This window comes from Hemicordylus capensis, chromosome 2 (genome assembly GCF_027244095.1).
Source record: "Hemicordylus capensis ecotype Gifberg chromosome 2, rHemCap1.1.pri, whole genome shotgun sequence".
NCBI lineage: Eukaryota > Metazoa > Chordata > Lepidosauria > Squamata > Cordylidae > Hemicordylus > Hemicordylus capensis.
This window is the reverse complement of record NC_069658.1, coordinates 169,964,734-169,988,201: the sequence shown is the minus strand read 5'-3', so window position 1 is coordinate 169,988,201 and position 23,468 is coordinate 169,964,734. Positions and strand designations below refer to the sequence as shown.

Sequence of the window (23,468 nt, the reverse complement as noted above, 5' to 3'; positions counted from 1 at the left end):
AGTGGTCTTGCATTTAATCTACACTAACGATGCTTGTATGTTCCAGGGATGATCACCGTTTTCTGTAATCGGCTGGGATGGCACAATATGGAGCAATTGCTCTCGCAGTTCCAGAGTCGCCTCAGTTTTGGTGTCCAGAGGGAACTCTGTGATCTTGTCCGGATATCTCTGCTAAATGCACAGTATGCCAGAGCTCTTTACAAGGCTGGTTTTATCACAGTAGCTCAGCTGGCTAAAGGGAATGTTGCCGAGGTGGAAAATGCTTTGAGGAACGCAGCACCATTCAGAAGGTGAAAAACAAAGTTACTCTTGTTAAAGTTCTTTGCAGTTTGAGTTTGGGAAGTGGGTTTCTTGCTATCTCTCAGATATCAGCTAGGGATGTGCACGAACCAGGATAGGATTGTGCATGAACTGTTCTTGCACAGGTTTGGCAGCGCCCAGGGGTAGGGGTGGGGAGCAGTGAGCAGGACCTTTAAAAGGCCGTACAGCAGGTCCTTACCTGTTCTCCGCTACCCCATGCAATATCCTGCTGCAATAGTACTTCTGCCAACAACCCACACGCATGGGTTACGGGGAGTGCTGTCGCAGCAGGCCACTGCATGGGGTGGTGGAGAGCGAGAGGAACTGCTGTACTCCCTTTTTAAACGCCCTGCTCCCCACGCCACCTCGGCCCCCGGAGGCAGTGAACCTGTTTACAAACCTCAGTTGGTGCTAATCCCTAACATCAGTTGGCTTGAGTAGGGTACTTCATACTCCTGAGAATTTATTTTAGCTCCCAGCCCATGTACCCCCAACATAACTGCTTTTTCCAGTGGTAGTATGATGCATGTGTGTGTTTGAGATTTCCTGTCAATGTAACAAGTTTTTTGTTGTGGTTTATCTCGACTAGGTTTAAGATACTAGATAAAAATCTTTTAACTATGGTAAATGCCTAGAAATATCTGTGTTAAAGATGTGGTGCTTGGATCCTAGTCTTAAGAGGTATGTCATCTCCGGATGGGCAAGATGTGTTGTTTATAATTGACATCTCCTGGCCAGGGCAGATCTGCTCATTCCTGTCGCTCCCTCCTGCTTCCCTGCAGTTTCTAGGGAGAGAAGGATTTTGAAGAATTCCTATCAAGGAAGCAAAACCTTCTCCTTTTGTGCCAGTCCATACTTCCCTATTCTGGTTGTCTAGCCCTATTACCTAGTTCAGCGGGGCAGGAAACTGAATACACATGCTTCTCATAGGAACGCAGGAAGCTGCCTTCTACGGAGTCGGTCCATCTATCTCAGTACTGTCTACACAGACTGGTAGCAGCTTCTCCAAGGTTGCAGGCAGGAGTCTCTCTCATTCCTGTCTGGGAGATGCTGCCAGGGAGGGAACTTGGGACCTTCAGATTCGATTTCCAAAGCGGCCCCATCCCTTGAGGGGGAATATCTCCCAGTGCTCACACATGTAGTCTCCCATTCAAATGCAACCAGGGCAGAGGCTGCTTAGCAATGGGGACAAGTCATGCTTGCTGCCACAAGACCAGCTCTCCTCCCAGCTCAACCAAGTTAAGATGTCATTACTGTTTTTTTTTCTACCTCCTGCCTTCTCCTCCCCACCAGTGTGCAATATAGTGGAAAAGAATGTGACTTCTGCATAAGGTTCTCTATGTCTATTGTGCTAGCTGAAAGTCTGAGCGCATGGTAGCATTTCCTTTAAATGAGCATTTTTTTAAAATGTTGATTTCTGGTTAATGTTGTGCTATTCTTTTAACCATGACTTCTGGCTAATGTTGATTTGTATTCCTTTAGTATTCGTAGGGCAGTGGATGAAGATGAGCAGGCTGCTGAAGAACGCCTTAATGACCGTTGTATCTGGATCACTGGCCTGAAGGGTTTAAATGAGAGTGAGGCTGCTCATCTTGTGGTAGAGGAGGCTAAAAAGCTCTTAAAGCAGGACTTGGCTGATCTGGGAGTGCAATGGAATGGTGATTCCTCTCTCTTATCAGATGGATCTGACACATTTTCCGCAACAAGTAGTGATCTAGAGGAGGAAAAGTGTAGACTGAATGGCAATCAGGCATTCAGAAATAGCCACAACATAATTTTATCAGGCAAAAATGTCAGTTCTCAGCTTGGGAATCCATCATGTGTTAAACAAAACAATAAGAGACACTTAGACTCTAGTACAGCAAATGCCAGATTCCAAGAGGAGCCTTTGATAGATGAGATTAAAACATCAGCCAGGAATGATCACATATACTCTAGTGCAAGGAAATGGCCAAATCTGAACAAAGAGGGAGAAAATGTGATGAATATTTTTGTGACACAAAAGTTGGATGCCAGGGAAGCAATGAAGAACTCTGAAAAGAGAATGCCAGTCTTAAAAGCAACTACAAGAAAAGTGCACATTGCCACTAGATTTAATGCAAAGATTGCAATTCATTTAAATCAAAGTTGGGATAGAGCATTTGTAAAACAGAGTAGACCGCAGTCTCAACAGTCAGTGAAAAGCAGATGTTCCAGTAAGCCTTGCCTGTCCTCTACTAGCACTTGTGGGTCAGAGCAAAGGCATCGACACACTGTAGATAAAAGATGGTCACGTTACCAGCGAGAAGCTGACAAAATAACTTTGTGGGCGAATGAAACCCATCAAGATTGCAGAGATGATATGCAAAAATTGCTTCTGGAACCTATAAATACAAGTGAATCCAAACATAAATTAACAGTAACTTGTCACACTGATAAACCTACTAGTAATACTGTAGTGGGATATATGTCTCCTATTAAAGACCAAATGGAAATACAAGATTATCCTGAAGATCTAGAAATATCTACTAAGATACAGAAGCTGGAAACTAATGGGAACAAAATGCAGCAAAGTAAAAACAGTACTAGAAACATACTTATTGAAAATACAATAATTGGAAGCAGAGATGTTTATGCCAAAGCAGCAAGTGGCTCTTCCAACAGAAATGGGAGCAAACAGAAAGCTATTTACAGTTGTCAAAAAGACACAGATTGTCCTGGAAAATCCAATGAGGCATTATTAGAAGTGGCATATATGAATAAAGAGAACCATCGTCCTGATGATTTTCTGGAGAATTCTGAATATATTAAAAATGGTTATTCCCCTGATTTGTATTTGAAGAAAGAATTCGAAGACAGCTTCCAGTTGGATACCCAGACAGATAGGATATTGCAACAGCGAATGACAGCTGCAATTGCTGATGAACAAGGAGTCAATAGGAGAGAACTAATAAACCCAAACCAGAAAAGCTTTATTTGCACAAAGGGTGCTAGTATTTCAGAAACTGATGTTATGTATACCAAGGACAAACTAGAGTGCAGAAAAGTAAAACTATCACATGTGAAGAAAGATAATGCAGCAGAAAGTACAGGTTTACTGTGTAGTAAGGTGTCAAGCTCGGAGATTTCTCATTTAAAGCCTGCTGCAAAGTACTCCCAAACACCAATTTTCCTGGAAGGAAACAGTTTTTCCTTCACTGACTCCCAGCTGCACAGCTTCTTACAAGGTTATCAGACTCCCGATTTAACAGAAGAGCCAGCATCTCCTGTTCTTCCAAATACCACTTCTCATTCTCCTAGTCAGTACCCTCCCATTGTAGCCACAAATGTGAAGTGCTGTCCCCTGCCTGAAGTAAATCTGAATCACAGTGATAGTTTGCTGTTTGATGAAAGCTTTAGCCACATTAATGACCCCCAGGACATTCACTTTAGTGAAGCTGTCCCTTTGGTGGCACCTTCACAGCAGCAAATCATTCCTTCTCCTTCCAAGTCCACTGTAAAATATGATCCCTCCAGTCATCAGAATGTAGAGTCAGTTACACGTGCCAGTGTAAGCCAGGAAGAATTTCAGCAATTGGCAGGGTGTAATGAAGATGAGTCCCTTCTCTTCTTAGATACAGATTCTTCTCATGTAGCAGAGAATTTGGATAGTGTGGTTCTGTCTCCTTTCCATAGAGTCACCCACACAAAACTGAATGAGGTAGTTGGTGATGCAAGACCTGATAATACTAGAAAGGGTGCAGGTGAAAACCTGCAGAAAGCTCATGTAGGAAAAACTGCCAATCCAGTAGACCAATGCGATTTTTTATTTGATTTAAGTCCAGGAATGAAAGAAATTTTAGACAGATGGCCAAGCTCCTCAACTAATAAACCTGAACTAGGTTCAATAAATAATTTGAGAGTAGTTGCCTCCAAGAGTAATCAGGATTCAAGTGTAATTTCAGACTACCATCATCAACAAGAGGAGTTATCCTCCTGCAACAATTTAAAGAATATCTGCATAACTGGAAAGATGGAGGATCAAAATAAGATTTGTACATCTATGCTAATCAGCAGAAATGAGCGATCTGATCCTTGGACAGATGGAAACAAGGGACTTCTTCGTCCAGTGTCCCTTATGGAGTCTACTTCACAGTGTGTAGGACTATCCTTTGTGAAATCTGCACAAACAAAAAATATGAACCCCACAGACAATGTTCCATGTTTCCTCCTCCTACAGAATGATGAACTTGATTCACACCTGCAAGCAGAAATCGTGCAGCATCAACCAGAAACTGGAGCACATGGTGAGCTTTTACTTGAGGATGATAACTCTATTATAGATGAACATTTTTCGCTTCAGTTATCTCAAGATAAAGTCTCATCACCATCTTCTGGCGCTGAAAGCTTCACTATAATTGATGTGGCAAATGATAAAGATCTCTTCCAAACATTTATTAAAGAATGGAGAACAAAAAAGAAGTTTGCTATCTCAGTGGCTTGTGAAAAAACAAAGAACCACTTTCCCCATCAATCAGCTATTGGTGCCAAGTTCCAACAAGGTGAGTTCCTTGCATGTTAGAACATACAATTCTTTTGAAAAGCATTAAAAAGTAATGTTCTGGATTTGTGTTAATATTGCAAATGATAAGATCTTTAAAGAGAGAGAACATCTAGATCTTGGAAGGAAATGCTTAACAAAGGTCTTATTCTACACTATATGCTGTGAAGCCCTGTAGAAAGAATGCCCATGGACAGTCTTTATCTAAAACTTCCCTTCTACTAAAAGGCACTCGGAATGCTGAAAAATCCGCCCCGCAGCTGAACACAGCTTTTTTCGCCATTTAATGAGAAATCCCAATGTTTCTTTTCCACTTTGTTTCTTGTGTTATTTGTTAACACCACTTCAGATATGTAGTTTACAAGCTTTTGTTAAGAGAAAGTATTATTAGGAGTTGGGGCACAATCCAGATACTACCACCCATGCTTCAAAATGCACAGTTGCAGAAATGTGCATTCAACAGTGTATGCAGGAAAAGGCAGCTGATAAGGTAAGCATGCAGAGAGACCACCACCACTGAAAACAACTTGTGTTTAAAATTGTGTTAGTCTTGTGCTAGTCTAAAGAGTCTTGTGCTAGTCTAGCTAAAGTTGTGCTAGTCTTGTGTTTAATTTTTGTGTAAACCACCTTGGGATTGTTTTAATGAAAGTTTAATGATTTTTAAATACAAATTTAACAATAAGTAAAATAAACTGCCAAGCCCATCCTCCCTCCAACACCAACAATACACTGTTCCAGAGATATCATAATATGTGGCTGCACATAATATGTGGCTCACGAGAGGGGAGAGATTGGTGCACAAATGTGAAAAGCTCTAGGAGCAAGAGAATATTGCCACAAAGGGGCAGCATGCATTGTTGGGCCATAGGAACACCTCGTGGAATTTGACTGGGGAAAGGCAGCAACGGCAGATGATCAACTGGCAAATTAGTAAGTGTTGGCACAGATGTATTGGTTCTAGTTAGCACACAGTGTGTTATAGGAAAAAATGGAAGAAAATAAATACACATGCACAGCTATACTGTGCTATATCTGATGCAGCATGTGGCCCCAAGCACCATTACCGTGGTATTGCATGACACTGAGTAACTCTGCTGTTGTGTGCCATTGAGTGTAGCTCCCTGGATCCCCACAGTGTTCCCACAAAGGAAATACAGGAGAACCCCATTATCTGTGGGGGTTCTGTTCCGTGTGGGTGGGGGTGCATAGCAAAACCACAAATAACGGGGCATTAGGACTATGGAAATTGGGGGTTAGGTTCCCTAGCCATGAAAAAACAAGCAAAATGGGGGCAAGGGAAGTGCCTCACCATGCTCTATGCATCTCCAGCTGTCCAGCAATTTTCCCCAAATGCTGGATTTCCCGGGTTTTTTCCTACAAAAAACTACAGTGTTGGGGGGTGGGAGAGAAAAAGGAATGAGCCAGCACATGGTCCCCTTAGTTGAAATGGTGGGTGGAAATGACCTTTTAGGTCATTTCTGCCCACCCCCAACCCACAGATACGTGAGTCGTAACCCTTTCTGTGCCTGATTTTGCAACGTATACTGAGGTCAGGTAGCAATTACTCAGCCACGGATATGCGAAAACGTGGATGCCAGGTTTTTTGATTAACAGGGTTCTCTTGTACCCAGTGAATCTCAAAATATATCCACTGTCTCAAAACTCTTTTTTCTTGATAAAACTTTGGGGAGCTGCATTCAAGAACAGCAAAAGATTAAAAAAGAAAAGAAAAAAAGAGTAGCATGGCGAAAAAAGCTGTGTTCAGCTGGGGGGGCGGATTTTTCAGCATTCAGCACACAAAAACCGTTAGGAGATTGAGCTGTCTGGCTCTCAAGAATCTTTCCCTGCTACTTTGCCACTTAGAAGGAGAAGGATAGAAGAGGAAGGCGGTGGCAAGTACAGATGGCTCTTGTCAGTTTCACATGTTAATATTTAAAGAACATGTCATGGCGGAAAGGGGCCAGAAACAATTGAAACCCACTGTGTATCAGAATCTCGGTAAGTGGTGATATTTTTTAAATGTCCCAGTGACTGCAAGTGGTGTGTGTTTTTTAAATGTCCCAATTAATTAATTAGAACAGGAATGGAACATTTGTTTTATACTTAAATTGCTTTAGATGGTTGGAATTTAAACAGTTTAAATAGGTCAATCTATGTGTGCATTTTCATAGGAAAAGCTTCCCAGAAAACGCAGGGCAAAGGTGATGGGCTTCCCGTTAAAGACTGTGAAGAGCTATTGGTCACTGGGTTAGCTGTTTGCTGGGGTGGAAAGGATGCTTATTATATCTCATTGCAGCAGAAGCCCCAAGAACAGACTGGTAAGTGTTTGCTAAAGGAATGCACTTCAGAGGGGGGGGGGCATGTGAAACACCTCGCTTCGTTGCCAGATCCATTAAGAAAATTATAATAATGCTGAACACCTGTTCCGGCTTCATTTGGACTCCCCTCCACAGGGCCATCTGTCATCACCGCCCTGTGAAGGAGAAGCAGGAGAGAGGGGGAGACCAGTAACAGGCCCCGGAAGTGTGGGAACTCAAGGCAATCAGGGTGTAATGAATGTTGTGCAAGCATGCACCAAGCCACAGGTTTTTTTGTCTTTTTGTTTTGACATTGTTCTGAAAGTGATCAGATCATCAGGTTTTCCCTTATATTATACCCACACTCAGGTGATCCTGTGGGGTGGTGGGCAGTGTTCACTCTAACAGGGGTTCCCAGATATTGACTACAACTCCCAGCATCCCCAGCTGCAGTGGCCTTTGGCTGGGGATTATGGGAGTTGTAGTCAGCAACATCTGGGAATCCCTGTTAGAGTGAACACTGGTGGTGGGGGACCTCTTGGCAAGTGGCACACAGGAAAGGGGCTGGCCATCTGGAGCAGACTGGCCCTGAGATTGTGGGCAGAACAATAGAGCAAGAATAGTCCTCTTTCCATTGTTACTCTCTCCCCGTTGACCCCGTGGTGACTGAGCTGGTCAGTCCTCTGCTCCTATTATTTGCAGCAGGAGGTGGGAGAACACACCAGATATTTAAAGCTGATGTGTTTCCTTCTCCTGTACACTGGAGAGAGGGGAAGAGGAGGCAGAAGGCAGCAGATCTGGGGGAGGAGGGCAAATAAATCTGCTACCTGAGATGACCACCTCAGCCTGCTTGGTGGTATGGCAGACTTTGGGGGCAAACATCACTAGAAAGGTGGAGGGGAGCAGAGAGAGTTTGTTTCTCCCCGCTGCTCTCCTAGACCATTTGCCACTAGAGACACATCTCCTTTTTAATTTTTCTGAGACATTTCAAAGGCATTATGAGTTTGGAGCCTACCTTCCACCTGCAGACACAGAATAATTTTCCTTGGAACATTTGAAATCTGCACAGCAGCCATTTTAATAAGCTGCAAGCTTGTGCATGCTTGCTTAGGAGTAAGCACAACTGAATTAGGTGGGACTTGCTTCTGATTCAATATGCATGCAGTTACACATTTAGACTAGATAAAGCCTGTGCTAAACCCTAACCCTAATCCAGTTAAATGAAGATTCCATTCAAAGGGGATGTCGGTCAACTGTACTTAAGACACAGTCCGTACATGAACTTTGGAACTGGAAGCTTTCTGTTCAAGACTCTTTGGCTTCTCCTCTGAACCTCACACACATTCATTCACATGCACTCCACATGCAGTAATTCTGAGACTGAGCTCATCTGGGCTGCTCCCAGCCACTGCAAACAAGGCTCTGCAGTCAGCTACTGGGTTCTAGAGAGAATGGGCCACACATATCCTTTTTCAGTCAGTCATTCCTCCAGTCCCATGCTGGCCCCTTCCATGGGGCCTGGAAGGAGTAAGGCAAGTTGGACTGCAGCACCAGAAACAGCTCAGTGGGCCAAGTTGCTCCAACAGCAGTCAGAGGTGGGCTGAGCACAGGCTCCCCTCCTGCATTTCTGCCTTACTGTGCAAGAAAGTTGTTTTACACTTGATCTTAACTAGAAGGCCATATTACGAGGACAGGACTCCTTGGAACCTTGGCATAATGACTGACACAGCCTGTTTGCTCCTGTTTTAGAAATTAGTGCCAGTTTGGCACCACCTCCGTTGGATCAGAATTTGTCTGTAGCAGAGAGATTGCAGCACCTTCAATTATGCCTGCAGGAGTCCAAGAGATCTTTCTTACTTGCCGTCTATGACTTCCTTGAGCACTACAAGATTCTCCTGAAGACTTGTGGCATCTCTTTGGCAGGGTGTTTTGAGGACCCAAAGGTTAAATGAGTAACCATTTTTTCATCTCTTCCTCTGTTTGTAAAGTGGGAGTGCCATCAGCAGACAACATGAGATAAAGGGACCGGGGACAGGATAGGAGAAGGTCTTTTTCCATGGTAGAGATCTATATTCTCACAGAACAATCTTGAGAGGTCAAAATATATCCCTACCACAAGTCTCCAAACCACCAAAGAATAAAGGTTGCACATGCATGCTTCCCACTTGCTACTGGGAACCCTGGCTGAAGAGTGTAGGCAAGAGTCTGGCAGGTTGAAGGGAAGTAGGTGACCCTTCAGCCTGGAGCCTGGGGAGGGAATGGGGCTTGGAGAGTGCACGCCATCTAGATGGGACTGTAGCTCAGTGATAAAGCATCTGCTTTGCATGCAAAAGGTCTCAGGTTCAATCCCCATGGAAGGATTGGGAGAGACTCTCGCCTGAAACCTTGGACAGCTGCTGCCAATCAAAGTAGACAATACTGAGCTAGATGGACCAATGGTCTGACTTGGTATAAGGCAGCTTCCTACATTCCTATCTGAGCCCAGTTTCCCTTTCCAAGGATCCTTCCAATGGCAAGCACGGTTCCCCCTTCACCATTTGAACAGATAGGGTGGGGGAGAAATTGATCTTGGAGTAGGGGTGTGCTGAACTGGTCCACAGAGAACCAGGCCGGTTTGACTGATTCAATCACAGACCGGACTGGCCCTGTTTGTGATCGAACCAGACCGAACCCGGTTTGTCCACAGGCTAATTTGAGTGCCTGTAAAGGGGAATCCTCACTGGATTCCCCTTTGCTTCCAAAGGCAATAAAAGGTGGCAGGGGAACGGCGAGAGAGAGGCACCTTTTAAAACTGAAATAGAAGGCACTTACTGGCAGGCCTGGGCGGCGCTCCCTCCACCCTCTCGGCAGCGGCACACAAATGGCCTCCACTCATGCTGAGTGCTGTGCAGGCCTGCCAGTAAGTGCCTTTTCTTTCAGTTTTAAAGGCGCCTTTCTCTCGCCACTCCCCGACGCCTTTTATCACCTTTGGAAGCAAAGGGAATCCTCACCAGATTCCACTTTACAGGCATTCGAACCATTTCAAGCCACTTTGGTCGGATGAACCGGACCAGCCAGTTGGTTCGACCAAACCGGTTCATGGGCTGCAATCCAGTACAAATTCATACCAAACCATGCCAACCAGTTCCACGTACACCCTTAGCTTGGAGGAATTGCACCCTTTAGTGCAGGCATCTTCCAAATCAAATCCCCTCACCTTCCCAACAAAGGATCCTTTCAGCTGTAAGAAGAGCTATCCAATTGATGATATTGCTTTATACTATTTCTATGGCGATTCGCTTTTCTTTTTCGGCTTTCTTCTCATTGTTTACTTCTTAATAAAAAAAATTAAAGCTGCAAGAGAGTCCTCTGTAGCAGAACCCCTGTAGAAACTGCAGCATATGCAAATAAATAAAACAGGAATTCATGAGCAATTGCTCCTGGAAGAATTCAAAGGAGGGAACTGGGCTCTGAGGAGGTATCCCAAAGGGCACTCAAGCCAAATTCTCTCCCTTCCCCTTTTTAAGTAGCAAGGGGGTCTTCTTGCCTCCAATGAATTAGTTAAAGGTAATTACTTGTAATATTGCATATTTATTAACAGATGGGTTTAAATCCTTATATGCGTTGGCTATATTTCTGTGTTCTTAATCATGACTGGGGTCCTGTATTAACTTTCCACTCTTTTCCCTGACTAATCTTGGATTGTGTTGGAATAAAACAAGTCCCTTTTGTCAGTTGCTTCATTGCTCAGAGAGATGTCAAGTGTGGATCACAGACTAGCTCCATTTTGCAATTATCCACTTTCAATATTGGCACTTCCTATACAAATGACTTTTCAAAGGTTTGATTTGATTTGCTGCATTCATGGAAGGCCCAAAGCAGCTTACAAAACCTAACCATTATAAAGCATATAGAATCATAATATAAAAAATGTGAAATAATGCTGCACATTTGTCTTCTGAAGAGGAGGCAGGCTGCTTTCCTCACCCCAATGGCAACATCTTTCAAATGGTCTTTGTATTGTGGCGGGTTAGGTTTGGCATTTTTCAGCCATCTTTGCTCAAGCCCCCTTCCCAGTCACTTCAAGGACCTCCAGCTGTTCTGCGTACTCGGGAGATGGATCAACAGTGAAGCAAAGAGAGGACCATCCAGGGCCCACTGGGTCACTAGTCAAAGCCATCCTTTTTTGTGCCAGAACTTGACCAAGCAGAGTGACCCTTGAAGTGAATCACTAAATGTGTCTGAGAGTTCTGAGGCCCCAAAGAATGAGGTCTGCAGACAGAAGATTATGTATAAGTCCCACAATAAATACATAAAATCCTAAATCCCTTTGGTGTGGGAAAGACACCAGTTTAATTTGCCAGCTGTTCAGGAACTTCTGTTCCCAATGCTTGTCATGTTCTTGTAAAAAATGTGTGTGTTTTTCTTTTCTTTTCTTTCTTGGTCTTGTGTGTGTTGTACATTTCATTCATTCCAGGTGGCATGCTGGCTGCTAGATTCTGGGTCTAAAGAGTACTCCCTTTACAACATGGTCTCCAGATTTCTTCCTCAAGAATTGTCCTTGCTTGATGGAATTGGAGTAGGCCATGGGGATCAGAGCCTGGGGCTTGGTGCCAGTGCAGATCACTCCGGACGGTACAGAGCAGCTGTAGAATCTGTGCTGGTCTTCCATATCATGAATCCACTCAACACTTCATTGCATAGGGATAACTTGCAAGGTAAAACATTCAGGGGTTGAAACTTTACTATGTGGATTTACTATTGGTAAGATTACATGATGTTAGTAGCTGAGGTCAGTTTCACGGAAGCACTTGATAAATGAGTGTTGGCAACAATGTACAAAATAAATGCAACACATAGTGAAAATCAGACATCCTGGCTAATGAAGCACTTGCACAGTGAATACAATTGCACCACAGTGAGAGAGAGAGAGCTGGTCTTGTGGTAGCAAGCATGACTTGTCCCCTTAGCTAAGCAGGGTCCACCCTGGTTGCATATGAATAGTAGAGTAGAAGTGTGAGCACTGTAAGATATTCCCCTCAGGGGGTGGAGCCGCTCTGGGAAGAGCAGAAGGTTCCAAGTTCCCTCTGGCATCTCCAAGATAGGGCCGAGAAAGGCTCCTGCCTGCAGCATTGGAGAAGCTGCTGCCAATCTGTGTAGATAATACTGAGCCAGATGGACTGGTGGTCTGACTCAGTATATGGCAACTTCCTTTGTTCCTAGTACTTAGTTTGCTAAACCATGGGGATTTTCAAAATTGTGTTGTTGCACAAAAGTTTCCTGCAAAACACACGAAGCAAGCCACAGGTTGTGCACCTTGTTGCACTAGTGCAGACATATTTTTGCTAGCACAACACTGGCCTGGAATGCATACTCCAGCCTTAGCACAGCAGCCTTGTGGAAGCACACGTTTATGCAAGTACTCTTTTAATCTGGATGTCCTCTACACTAAATATTTTGCTGCAAATAAACATGTTTGGAACCCACAGCAAGATGTTAACAGAACAAAGTGGAGACTTCCATGCATGACAGTTTCCAAGTTTTCCATTAGGAGGTGTTTTCTTTTTCATAAGAAACCATGTCCCCCATCTCCGCTGAACATCATACACAGTTAGAAAGGGTGTTGGGTGACATGTAACACAAACAATAACTGCTCTTGAGTATGATATATTTTAGTGTTCGTGAGGAATGTTTCCCCAGGTTTAATAGGCTAGTGATTCTGGCTGGCTGGTGTTCTCTCTCGCTCTTGCTCTCGTGCGTGAGAGAGAGTTTTTCAAAGTCTTGCTTTTAAGCCAATTATATTGAATCCCTTCAGATTCTAAAGTCATTTCCCAGCTGGATTAGTCTCCATTCCTAGGCTATGAGCTCCTGCTTACTCTTACACTCCCTATGCTATATACTACATATTATCAAGAGCAACTGAAGAATGTTTGTGTGGGATTAAAATATTTGTAGGAACGTCTAATTTATTTTAATTTAGGTGGCCTACAATAGTAGTGTGTGCAAACTGTGACATTAAACTGATGTTGTGTTCTACCCTGTTTGTGTCAATATTTATTCCAGATATTTTTCGTAAGGTGGAGATGCCAAATCAATATTGCTTGGCCTTGCTGGAGCTCAACGGTATAGGCTTTAGCATGATAGAGTGTGAGACCCAAAAATATATCATGCAGGCCAAACTAAATGAGATTGAGAATCGAATATATCAGCTGGCAGGCCACAGTTTCTGCTTGACTTGTCCTGATGACATTGCTGAGGTATTGGAATGATCTTGCTGGGCGAATAAGCCGCTCTTTCTGATAGAGTGATTCCTGTTGTTGCAAGTGGAATGGGAGACTGATAACTGTGGATCATACAGAAATCCACAAATGAAACAGAGTTGCTGCCCCTCTTCAACTGGCAAGAGTGCTGACCCCTTCCAATGGCAGTCTGTTCTCAACATTTAATAATTTCTGAGCATGTTCTGAGTGTCTCCGTACTCCCTATGTATGGTCTGATACATTCTTTATCAGAGCCATTCTTTATTGACAGAAAAAAGACAGCAACACATAGCCTGGACTTCTAGTAAAAATTAAAAGCCATCATTTGCCATGATCATCTCTTTATACAGAGGTTATCCCCTTGTATCTGTAGTGAAAACTTAATATAATTTGCATGAGTAGTTGGAGTGGGAAACTATTTCTATTTTAAGCCAAATGTACCATTAAGAACTGTGACAGTCAGTGGGAGATTTCTGCAGGGTTCTTACCACCCTGACTAACCTTTAGGGATGTGCACAAACCACATGTGCAGGCGCCATGTGCATGCTGGAGCCACGTAGGGCTTTTTGGGATGCCGTCCCAGCAGGAAGCTGCATGGGGTGGTGGAGTGCAGGTAAGGACCTGCTCACCTCTTTCTTAATGCTCCCAAACTGCAATCCTGAACTGTGCTCGAACCGCAGATCGAATTGTGGTTCATGCACATCCCTACTAATTTTAGTTCATAAACAGTGTTCACTGCCCCGTGTTCTTGCTACCCTGATTAACCTTAGTTTTTTTAAAAAATGTCCATCTGTGCAGTTGCACAACCTGCCCTCTTTCCCATGCTGCTGGTCCTTCTGTTAGAAGCAACTGAGTGAAAAGGGAATCAGTTTCCTGACTAAAGCTTTAGTAGTTGCAGTCGGCTGTGCTCAGGCACAAGTCCCATAGCCGTGATTCCATTTTACATTAGTTCAATTACATTATGTTGAAAATCATAAGTTACAGGTAAGCAACTGGCTTTTAAAAAAAAACATATTAAAACTATTTAATCTGGATATTTACATCCCATTATAGTAGAATTATCTGTAAATTAGAAATTAAGGTAAGATTCTGTTTAAATTGTATGCAGAACCACCATGGCATACTTCACTTTATGTTTGTTCTTCTTTTTAATTAGCTGATTCAAAAGATTATCAATGAAGTGTGAGTCATTCAGAATCCATGGCTGTTGTCTGCTAAAAGATGAGTGACTTAAGTTTGCATCTCTTACAGGTGTTGTTTTTGGAGCAGAAGTTGCCACCAGATGGAGAAATAAAAATGCAAAAGAAAACATTAGGCTATACCAGAAGGGCAATGGCAAAAGGAAACCGAGTCAGATTGGGCAAGCAATTCAGAACAACCAAGGTATAATTTTTGTTCCAAAAAAAATTGTATGAAAATAACTCACTACAGCCTTTAACTTGCTTTGCTCTCATCAGCCAGATAAGAAGGCAGGGATGTAAAAAATTAGTGGGAGAAATTGTTTCACAATTCGCAGTTTTGAACTACTAACTCCCATGAAAAAGCCATATACCAATTTAAACTTCAGTGGATTATAGTTGGTATGTCTGATTCAATACTGTTAATTCAGTCTTTTACGTAAAGACCCCAAATGTGTTACATGTGCATCTTTTCATCATGGCAGTACTGTATAATGGAATTTGTCATTTTAAGGCTGGCGCAGCGGGGAAATGACTTGCCTTGCGAGCAAGAGGTTGCTTGTTCGAATCCCCGCTGGTATGTTTCCCAGAATATGAGAAACACCTATATTGGGCAGCAGTGATATAGGAAGATGCTGAAAGGCATCATCTCATACTGCAATGTGAGGCAATGGTAAACCATTTTTCTGTATTCTACCAAAGACAACCACATGGCTCTGTGGTCGCCAAGAGTCGACACTGAATCGAGGGCACAACTTTACTTAAACAGTGCTAGCACAGGTGTGCTTTGATTTCAGAAATGCCAAAGGGGATACCTGAAAGGGATTAACCTTTACCTGTCAACGTTCTACTCTCAAGCAAGAAGGCAAGCTTGCTCAGAGCTCTTTGTGAGCCTGTAAGGTAGAGCCTAGGAAGAGAAAAGGAAGAACAACAATGGGAGACTGACCAGCGTCCATGCTCCCCAGCAGCCCTGTATCACTCCTTCCCTGTTCGTCTAGGGAAGGCCAGGAAGTATTTCCCCCCCAAAGTCACAGCAGTTGTGCCACAGCCTTGGTCCTGTTCAGCCTGGGTCAGAGCATGGCAGTCTGGTCATTCCACATCCATGCTAGCCTGGCTAAACTCCCATTTCCTTTGAGCTGTGTGTGTGTGTGTGTGTGTGTGTATTTAGAGAAAGAGAGAGAGAGTTCTCTCTAGGAACATGGTGGTAAAACTTAATATCAAGGCAATGAAAACGCTTATAGATAACTGATTTGTCCCATTGTTAATTTCCATAGGATGTGTTAGAGAAATTGAAGGTGTTACACCCATTACCAGGCCTCATTTTAGAATGGAGGAAGATAACCAATGCAATAACCAAAGTGATATATCCACTGCAGAGGGAGAAGCATTTGAATCCTGTGCTAGGAATGGAAAGAATCTATCCTGTTTCCCAATGCTACAGTGCTACAGGTAGCCAGTGATGTGTGTTCTCTCTTTTTTTAAAGGTATCTCTGCTAATGAAAAGGAATTAAGTGGATGCAGTATTCTGCTGTCACGAATAATCCAAGCTTTTCTGTTTTTCTTCCACTATGCTGTTGCTCATTGATGGCTGGATTTCTATGTAATCTCAATTTCTTGGACTAGCAAAATGCTTATCAATTGTTCTGGGAAGTGGGATTTCCATCTCCTACTCCCATCCCAACTCTTGTGGTCTTTCATAGTATAGGAGCACTAACAACCAAACTACGTATTATATTAAATACAGTGTCCAACATACCAATTAACTCTCTGCCAATTTTTCATTGTGCAAGTCGGGGGAGGGAAATTTCCAGCTATTTCCCATTCCCTCTGCAGCTGCCCCCATACTCTGAGCCATTAGTATGTAGACATTGGAGACATTCTGGCTTCCTTGCTGCTGTGACTTGTGTAATTCAGAGCTCCCTCTCCCCCATTCTCTGCTGCCTTGAGCCGAGGACATCTCTGATTGGGTTATCCTTCCCGCGTGCTCCCAGGCAGGACTAATGGAAAAATATTACAAGCCTTAAGAGCCTGGGATGGATAACCACACCCAGTTCTTTTAGTCCTGCTGCGCTCCTAGAAAGATCTCCATAGCTTCTCTTTGAACGCTCTTATCTTACAATTATTATTTTCTTGTTCTCTACTCATCTATTGTCTGTTTGTTGTGCTTCTTATTCTGCTACCGTCTCTCTTTAAAACAAACAAAAAACCTTACTTTGTTTTTTATTTTCACTTCTCCTCTCCCTGTATGCTTATGGAGCGCCAACAGGCTATTAGGCATATTCCCTTACCAAGAGGAAGAAGCGGAACGGGCTTTCCCTTTGCATCTAGAGCCCCAGGCTCCCCGCTTTCCGTGCTGCCACCCTCAATGGTTGTGGCACGTGGTTTAACTGAAATGGAGGGTGACGGACCGGGTCCTTCCCAAGCTGCATGGAAGGACACCGGATCGGGTCCTTCCCAACCAGCCCGCACTACAAGAAGCTGCCAGAGCTCAGGAAGGCTCAGAGCCGGCCAGCGTGGGCCAGGCAGACACCTCGCTCCCACCACAGCCAAGCTCCCAGCAGCAGCAGACACACGCCATTACCACTCCGGGCGTCGATGGCTCATTGGCTTTGACGAGAAGGTCGGGAGCTGCCGCGGATCACAGCCACGCCTCCCTGACTCCAACTTTGCTGGCCACAGACTGCCAGAGAGCAAGAACAGAGCACAGGAGAGACACTGCTGCAGCCTCACAAAGGGATGCTACCTCTGCACCAGTGAGATCCCTTCTTGTCATGGTTAGCATAAATGCCCCCCCAGCCCCCATTGATAGATATGACAACGATAAATTTGCCCCAGGCAATGCCCACTACATGGCAAAATTGGATTAAAGACACTCTAGATTCATCCTTAAAAGGTGTAATGCAGACGGAAAGGAAAGGAAAAAAGAGGGGCAGGGGGCATTCTGCATCATCTTCATCTGTGGACTCTGAAAGCCATTCCCCTAGAAAAGCCGAAAGAAAAAGGAAGCACACCAGGGAAACAAGGCATCATCATTCCACTAATCAAAGGGAAGCTGATACATCTAACTGGAAATCCATAGCAGTGGCTAACAAATAGTACTCTTTTCAGCAAGAGGCAACTGATATGTTCAAAGTTCCTCCCACAGATGGACCGGTGGTAGCTCTTGTTAAATGTGGCACTGCTCCCTAGAGACAGGGAATCGGCGTTCAAGGATCAAAATGATAAACGTACAGAGGCCTCATTTAGAAGAGCAAACGAGGCTTCTTCGTTATCCATTAGGGCGTCAGCGGCAGCAACTATGTTATCCTGTGTCTCTGTAGAATGGTTGGATGACTTGATTCAAGATCTTCCACTTGACATCTGTAGCCTTAGACATCAATTAATAAAGATCCAAAAGGCCCAGGCGTTTGTATTGGATGCCACTTTGGACGCTATAAGATTCACCTCCAGGGCATCTACCGCAACAGTTGTAGGAAGACACAATCTGTGGCTAAAACATTGGCCTGTAGACACAGCGTCCAGAGCAAATCTAGCTGCAGTCCCTTCTGATGGGGTAAAGCTCTTTGGAGAAGAGGCTCTCAAAGAAGTACTGGTGGAGTCAAAAGAAAAATGCAAAACTATGCCAATGCCTCCAGAGCCATGCAGACAGGAATGCCCACCACGCGGGAGGAACTTTCAGTTCCAGTTCCAGCCCTTTCGCTCGTTCCAACCCTCCTTTCGAGGGAGGGACAGGGATTTTAGATCCCAGGGCCCCCAAAGGAACAAGCAGCGGGGGGCAGGGCATACAACCAGAACCAACAGAACTTCTCAAGCCAGCCCAGACCACAAAAACATCAATGACTTACCTGTAAGAGGTCTGGGAGGGCGACTGTCAGCCTTCTTACACAAGTGGCAGAAGACCACCACAAACCAGTGGGTACTAAGCAACTATTGCAACAGGATACAGAATAGAATTAATTGCTACTATTCCCAACAGATTCATACCCATGCCAAGATCACATTGGCCTATCAAGCACATAGGTTTACTAAATGCAATACAATACCTGATGGAAATAAATGTGATAGAATTGGTTCCACCATCTCAACACAGCAAGGGGGTTTATTCAATTCTGTTCACTGTGTCCAAGAAAGACAGTTCTCTCAGGGCTGTTCTGGACTTCAGGTTTCTGAACTGTTGGGTACTGAAGCGCAGGTTCTACATGGAATCTCTTCACTCCATAACGGAATCTCTGCAACACCTAGACCCATTAGCCTCCATAGATCTCAAGGAGGCATACTTACATATTCCAATACATCCCGACAGTTGAGGGTGAGGAACCTGGGGAGTTGGGTGTTGAGAGTCGATGTAAACAAGTTGACCTATGGTCTCCCGAAACATTGGGTGATTTTGTGCCCATGAGCGGAAGCAGTCGATGCGCTATCAGCAGTGTGACCTCCAGAACTTCTGTACGTGTTTCCTCTGACCCCACTTCTCACACAATTCCTTCACCAAATGCGACAACTGAGAGTACAGGTCATCCTAGTGGCACCATACTGGCCCAGGAGACCATGGTTCTCCGAACTGTATCACATGGCCACCGAAGAATCATGGTTTCTTCCTGTATCAGCCAACTTGCTACATCAAGGTCCAGTAGAGCACCATGATCCAAGCTGGTTACAGCTAGCCACCTGGAGACTGAGCGGGGAATACTGAGACAGTATGGAATACTGATACCAATATACATGGAGAGCATTTCTATGCTGGTTGGCCAAAAATTCAATTCTTTGTGATGCAATAACGATTAAAGACCTAGCCTTTCTACAAGAGGGCTTGGACAAGGGGCTAAAGGCAAATATGCTAAAGAGACAGGTGGCATCACTTGCTGGAATCGTCTCAGAGGTTTCAAGAAGCAGAGTGTTAAATCACTCTCATATTAAAAGGTTTCTGTGAGGAGCAACCTTACTCTCGCCCATGGTGGTACATCGGTTTCCATCTTGGGACCTACACACTGTACTGAGAGCACTACAGGGACGACCTTTTGAACCGATAAGATCCATACCATTAAGAATCTTATTCTACAAGACTGTTTTCCTAATAGCAGTAACTTCTGTGCATAGGGTCTCAGAACTGCACGCCTTGTCCGCCCACAAGAATCGGAGATGTCCTCAGCTCCAGCAGCAAGAAGAAGCCTTCACAGTAAGTGAACTAATGCTCCTTTTTGCTTCCACATTTGAAATATGTTTTCTTCTTCCATATACTTGATACTGGTATTAAGCCTACTGAGCTCTCCCTCCCCCACTAGTGAAAACACCACTTGTGCCTCTAACTCCTTCACATTCCTATCCAGTGTCTTATAGATCCATCAGTTTATTCTGGTGATACCATTTGTTGTCACATGGGTCAGCAAAAAAGGGTGGTGGTCTATGCCTTTGATAAGTCTCTGCAACCACTTCATAGCATTCTGGATACATGCAACTGCATATCTCCTTTAGTGACTTACTGGGTCTGCACACAACTGGCTCCATACCTCTTGGAAGAGTGACCCACAACCACTGCACATCTCCTGCTCGTTGGGATAGTAGTTGGGTCCATCCTAGTTATGGGGGACCAACTGTTTTCCTACCTGTCCTGTGCAGCTTGGGATGGTAATCCTTTGTTCAGGTGACAGTGGGCCAGCATTACTGTTCCCTCTAAGGCATGCGCATGTGTGCAAGCTCACAAGTTTTTCTATGTCCGTTCAGTTCAATTTAGATCCTGCTCAGGTTGAATCAGGAGGGCCCCATTCTGAATGTAGGTGCGCACACACTGCCTTGATACTGCCGCCCAGAACAAAACTTATTCCGCACAGGGATAAAAAAAATTAGAGGGGCCACAGGTCAGCATTGTACCAGTTGCTCAGAACCAGTGACACTGAATATCTCTTGATTCTCCAGCTCCTGTTTGTCACGTGTTTCCATGTGCTCACTTCTTCTGATGGGGTGACTTCATCCTCCGTGTAAACCTCCTCCTTCTGTGGTTGTTTCTGGAGAGCTTCTTCTGTCCTGTCCAGGAGCTCCTCATCTCCCTTGAATCTGATAAGCTTCAGGTAGAAAGATGTGCCTGAAGGCCCTCCACCTTCTCTTCCAGCAGGGCTACTAGTTTGCTCTTGAAACAGGTGTCATTCTCAATTTTCTTTGCATCAGAAAATGAACACATTTGCTGCAGGTTACCACAGCACCTCTCTTACGATCCATGTTGTTTAGAGTCCCTTAGCACTTGGTCTTCCCTCACTGCACACTCCTCTGCTGAACTCCCACATAAAACTCCCTTATTGCTTTTTGTAATCTCCTTTTTGCAAAGCTCTGGTGACAGGCTCTCAGATCTTTGTGTGTCTCTTCAGAAAGCTGACCTAGACTGACAAAGCAAAAGCAGCATAGACATTGTACTCAAAGTCTTTAAGGGGATCACCATTAAGCAATAGTCAAAGTCTTACCATAAAGAAAAGTATGCAAAGTCTTTCTGCACCTGTTAAAAACACTAGGGGTGTGGGGGGAGGGGTGGGGGAGGTTTCCAGAGAGAAAACTGGAGAGGTTGTGATGCCTTTCAAGTCCATTCTCTCTCGAGTTCTGAAGTTGCCACTAAGGAAGTACCATTTGGTTATCGTAGGCGTGCGTGTGTGTATTTCTGGTATCCACTGTACTTTAAGGGGATATTATCAAGATATCTCTCTGTAGTTCAGGAACATGTATAATGTACAAAAGCTAGATTTTTGGACCATGTACAGACTAAGTGTTCTCAGATTAATCCCTTCAAGGGATTTTATTTCAGTTTTTTAAAAGAGATGTACTCTTTCACAAATCAGGAAGCATGCCGTGGCTTGTACTTGTGAGTACTTCTTGCATTTAGATGTCTTGTGCTTTATTTAGTTCAGCTTCTGTATTCAGAGATGTGCTATGGAACAAGAATACTGATTTCCCATAGCTCACCCTCTGTTTGCTTTTAGGTCGCATAAGCTTCAGAGAGCCAAATATACAGAATGTGCCCAAAGACTTTGAGATTGAAATGCCAACCTTAGTTGAAGAGAGTCCTCCCTCTCAAGGACCACACAAGGGATCCAATGTTCTAGGAAGAAGGTAAAAATACATTGGACAATTTATTACAGTTTCTCCTCTTAATTTTAGCTCTACTGTTGGATTTTCCAAATATGTTCCAGAAAATAATGGCATTAGATTTAAGCGATGGCATTTGAGATGGCTGCTGGGTTCAGAGAAAATGTGTAATTCTGATTTGTACTAAGAATCCACTTCTTAACTGGTGAGTTCCAAATGGGCAAGAGGCAAACCTTGATTTAGAGCTGCTTGTTTCCTTTTATTTCCCATCTGCTCAGGACTCAGCTTTATAATTTCACTTTCATTTTCATAGTACAGCTGCCCTCTTATGGTAGAACAGTGGCCTTAACTGTGGTTTGTCAATGGACTGTGAATTTAGCCATTACAGTATATCAGTGTTAGCAGAAACTGGGTTTGCAAACCAACATCAAACCATAGTTGCAGATTCTGGTTCATTGGCCCCAAACAAGTCACAGTTTGTGGGCAGGGCAGGCTTGGTTCAGATGTTAAAGATGTTACTGGTTTAGTGTTGTTTTCTAATCCAAGCTACTATCTAGGTTTAGCAGGTGTATTCTTTTTGCTCTATTCCACAGTTCAATGTATTGTTGACATCATAGGAAGGCTCAATAGTGATAACGTAAGGCCATGTTCTAGGGGAAATGAGAGGAAGAGACTAGGGGAAATGTTATGAAGTCTGATGGACTGATGCATTTTTTTGCTTTGGTGGCAGTAAGTATGGGGCTGGTTCAGATCTCATGTTTCCAGATAGCCTTCTCTCCATCTTGAATTTCAGCTTTAAACCTGAGCAATCCTTTTGCAGAGTCAGATATTTGGTGCCAGCAGGAAACAGGTCTCTCCTTTAAGATGAAAACTGTCATATAACAGCAGTCTGGAGAGGCAAAGCACTAAATCCTTGAATTCTTAAAGTTAAATTTACATATAGAACAAACAGGATGTGTCTTCGCCAAAAGACACATCCTGAGAACCTAACCGCACCCTAAAATGCAATCAAGGCAAACTCCAGTGCTCCCTCTGATTGGCCGTTGGCATACAGAATGCCTTAGCCCTTTGGAACTTGGTACCAAGTCGGCACTTTGCTGTCTCTCCTTGCCTACTATTCTGGCAGCATCTCTGTGGATAGGACTCCTTGGATTTCCCCAATGAGATCCACTCCCTTGGCCTCATTTATGAAACAGGAGAATAAAAGACAGAAATAAAGATCTGGATAGTGATCCAGTGACAGCCACAAAAGTGGGTTCTGTGCCTGCGCAGACCAACTTCGGGATAGATTCTTTAGCTCCTCGATGCACCCCCTTCCCCACTGAGTACACGTAGTCCGCACCTGTTACATTCAGCAGTTGGACACCATTTCCATCAATTTCTTTCTGACCGCCAATACGATCGGATCTTCAGTGTCTTCGGCTTCTCAGAAAGTTTGTAATTTGGATTTCTACCTGTTTACCGGATTGATCTTGGACTGGACTTTGACTACTCTGTTTCTAATCATAAAGTATTCGGTGTGATTTTATGGATCCTTTGACACAGGACGGTTAAAGGACTTGTCTTTAGTTTTTTTGGATTGGCTATGTTTACCTCAGTGGATTTTTTCGTAATGGGCTTTGGAAAGTTTTTTGGATATTCTTTGCTTTACGGTCTAAATTAGTGTTTGGACTGCTTCCTCATGATTGGGACCTCTCCCTGGGGGAAGACCACCTTTAAAGGTGTGCTGACTGCAGAGGCAAACTCCCATCTACAGACGGCCACGACCTCTGCTTGTTTTGTTTGGGGGAAGGGCATGCCACTTCAAACTGATCGTGCTGCACTTCATTTTCTAAGCAGCAGATCTTGAAGAATCGAGCGGCTCGAT

General features: G+C 43.9%; 1 protein-coding gene across 13 annotated transcripts in view; it reads left to right on the top strand.

Moving 5' to 3' along the window:
• Window positions 1-23,468, top strand: part of POLQ (DNA polymerase theta) — an 86,833-nt gene that overhangs the window by 40,593 nt on the left and 22,772 nt on the right. For 9 of the 13 annotated variants that reach the window (XR_008317679.1, XR_008317677.1, XR_008317678.1 and 6 more), the window contains 9 exons: window positions 47-290; window positions 1,783-4,820; window positions 6,991-7,137; window positions 8,866-9,059; window positions 11,573-11,813; window positions 13,159-13,352; window positions 14,607-14,738; window positions 15,808-15,982; window positions 21,496-21,625. Coding sequence is in view for 8 of the 13 variants with exons in the window: in XM_053302758.1 (XP_053158733.1) it covers window positions 47-290; window positions 1,783-4,820; window positions 6,991-7,137; window positions 8,866-9,059; window positions 11,573-11,813; window positions 13,159-13,352; window positions 14,607-14,738; window positions 15,808-15,982; window positions 21,496-21,625 (4,495 nt within the window). In the remaining 5 variants the exon portion in view is untranslated. Of the gene's footprint in view, window positions 1-46; window positions 291-1,782; window positions 4,821-6,990; window positions 7,138-8,865; window positions 9,060-11,572; window positions 11,814-13,158; window positions 13,353-14,606; window positions 14,739-15,807; window positions 15,983-16,790; window positions 16,913-20,446; window positions 20,599-21,495; window positions 21,626-23,468 lie in introns of those variants that run through there. The other 4 variants (XR_008317681.1, XM_053302764.1, XM_053302763.1 and 1 more) reach the window with 4 other exon arrangements.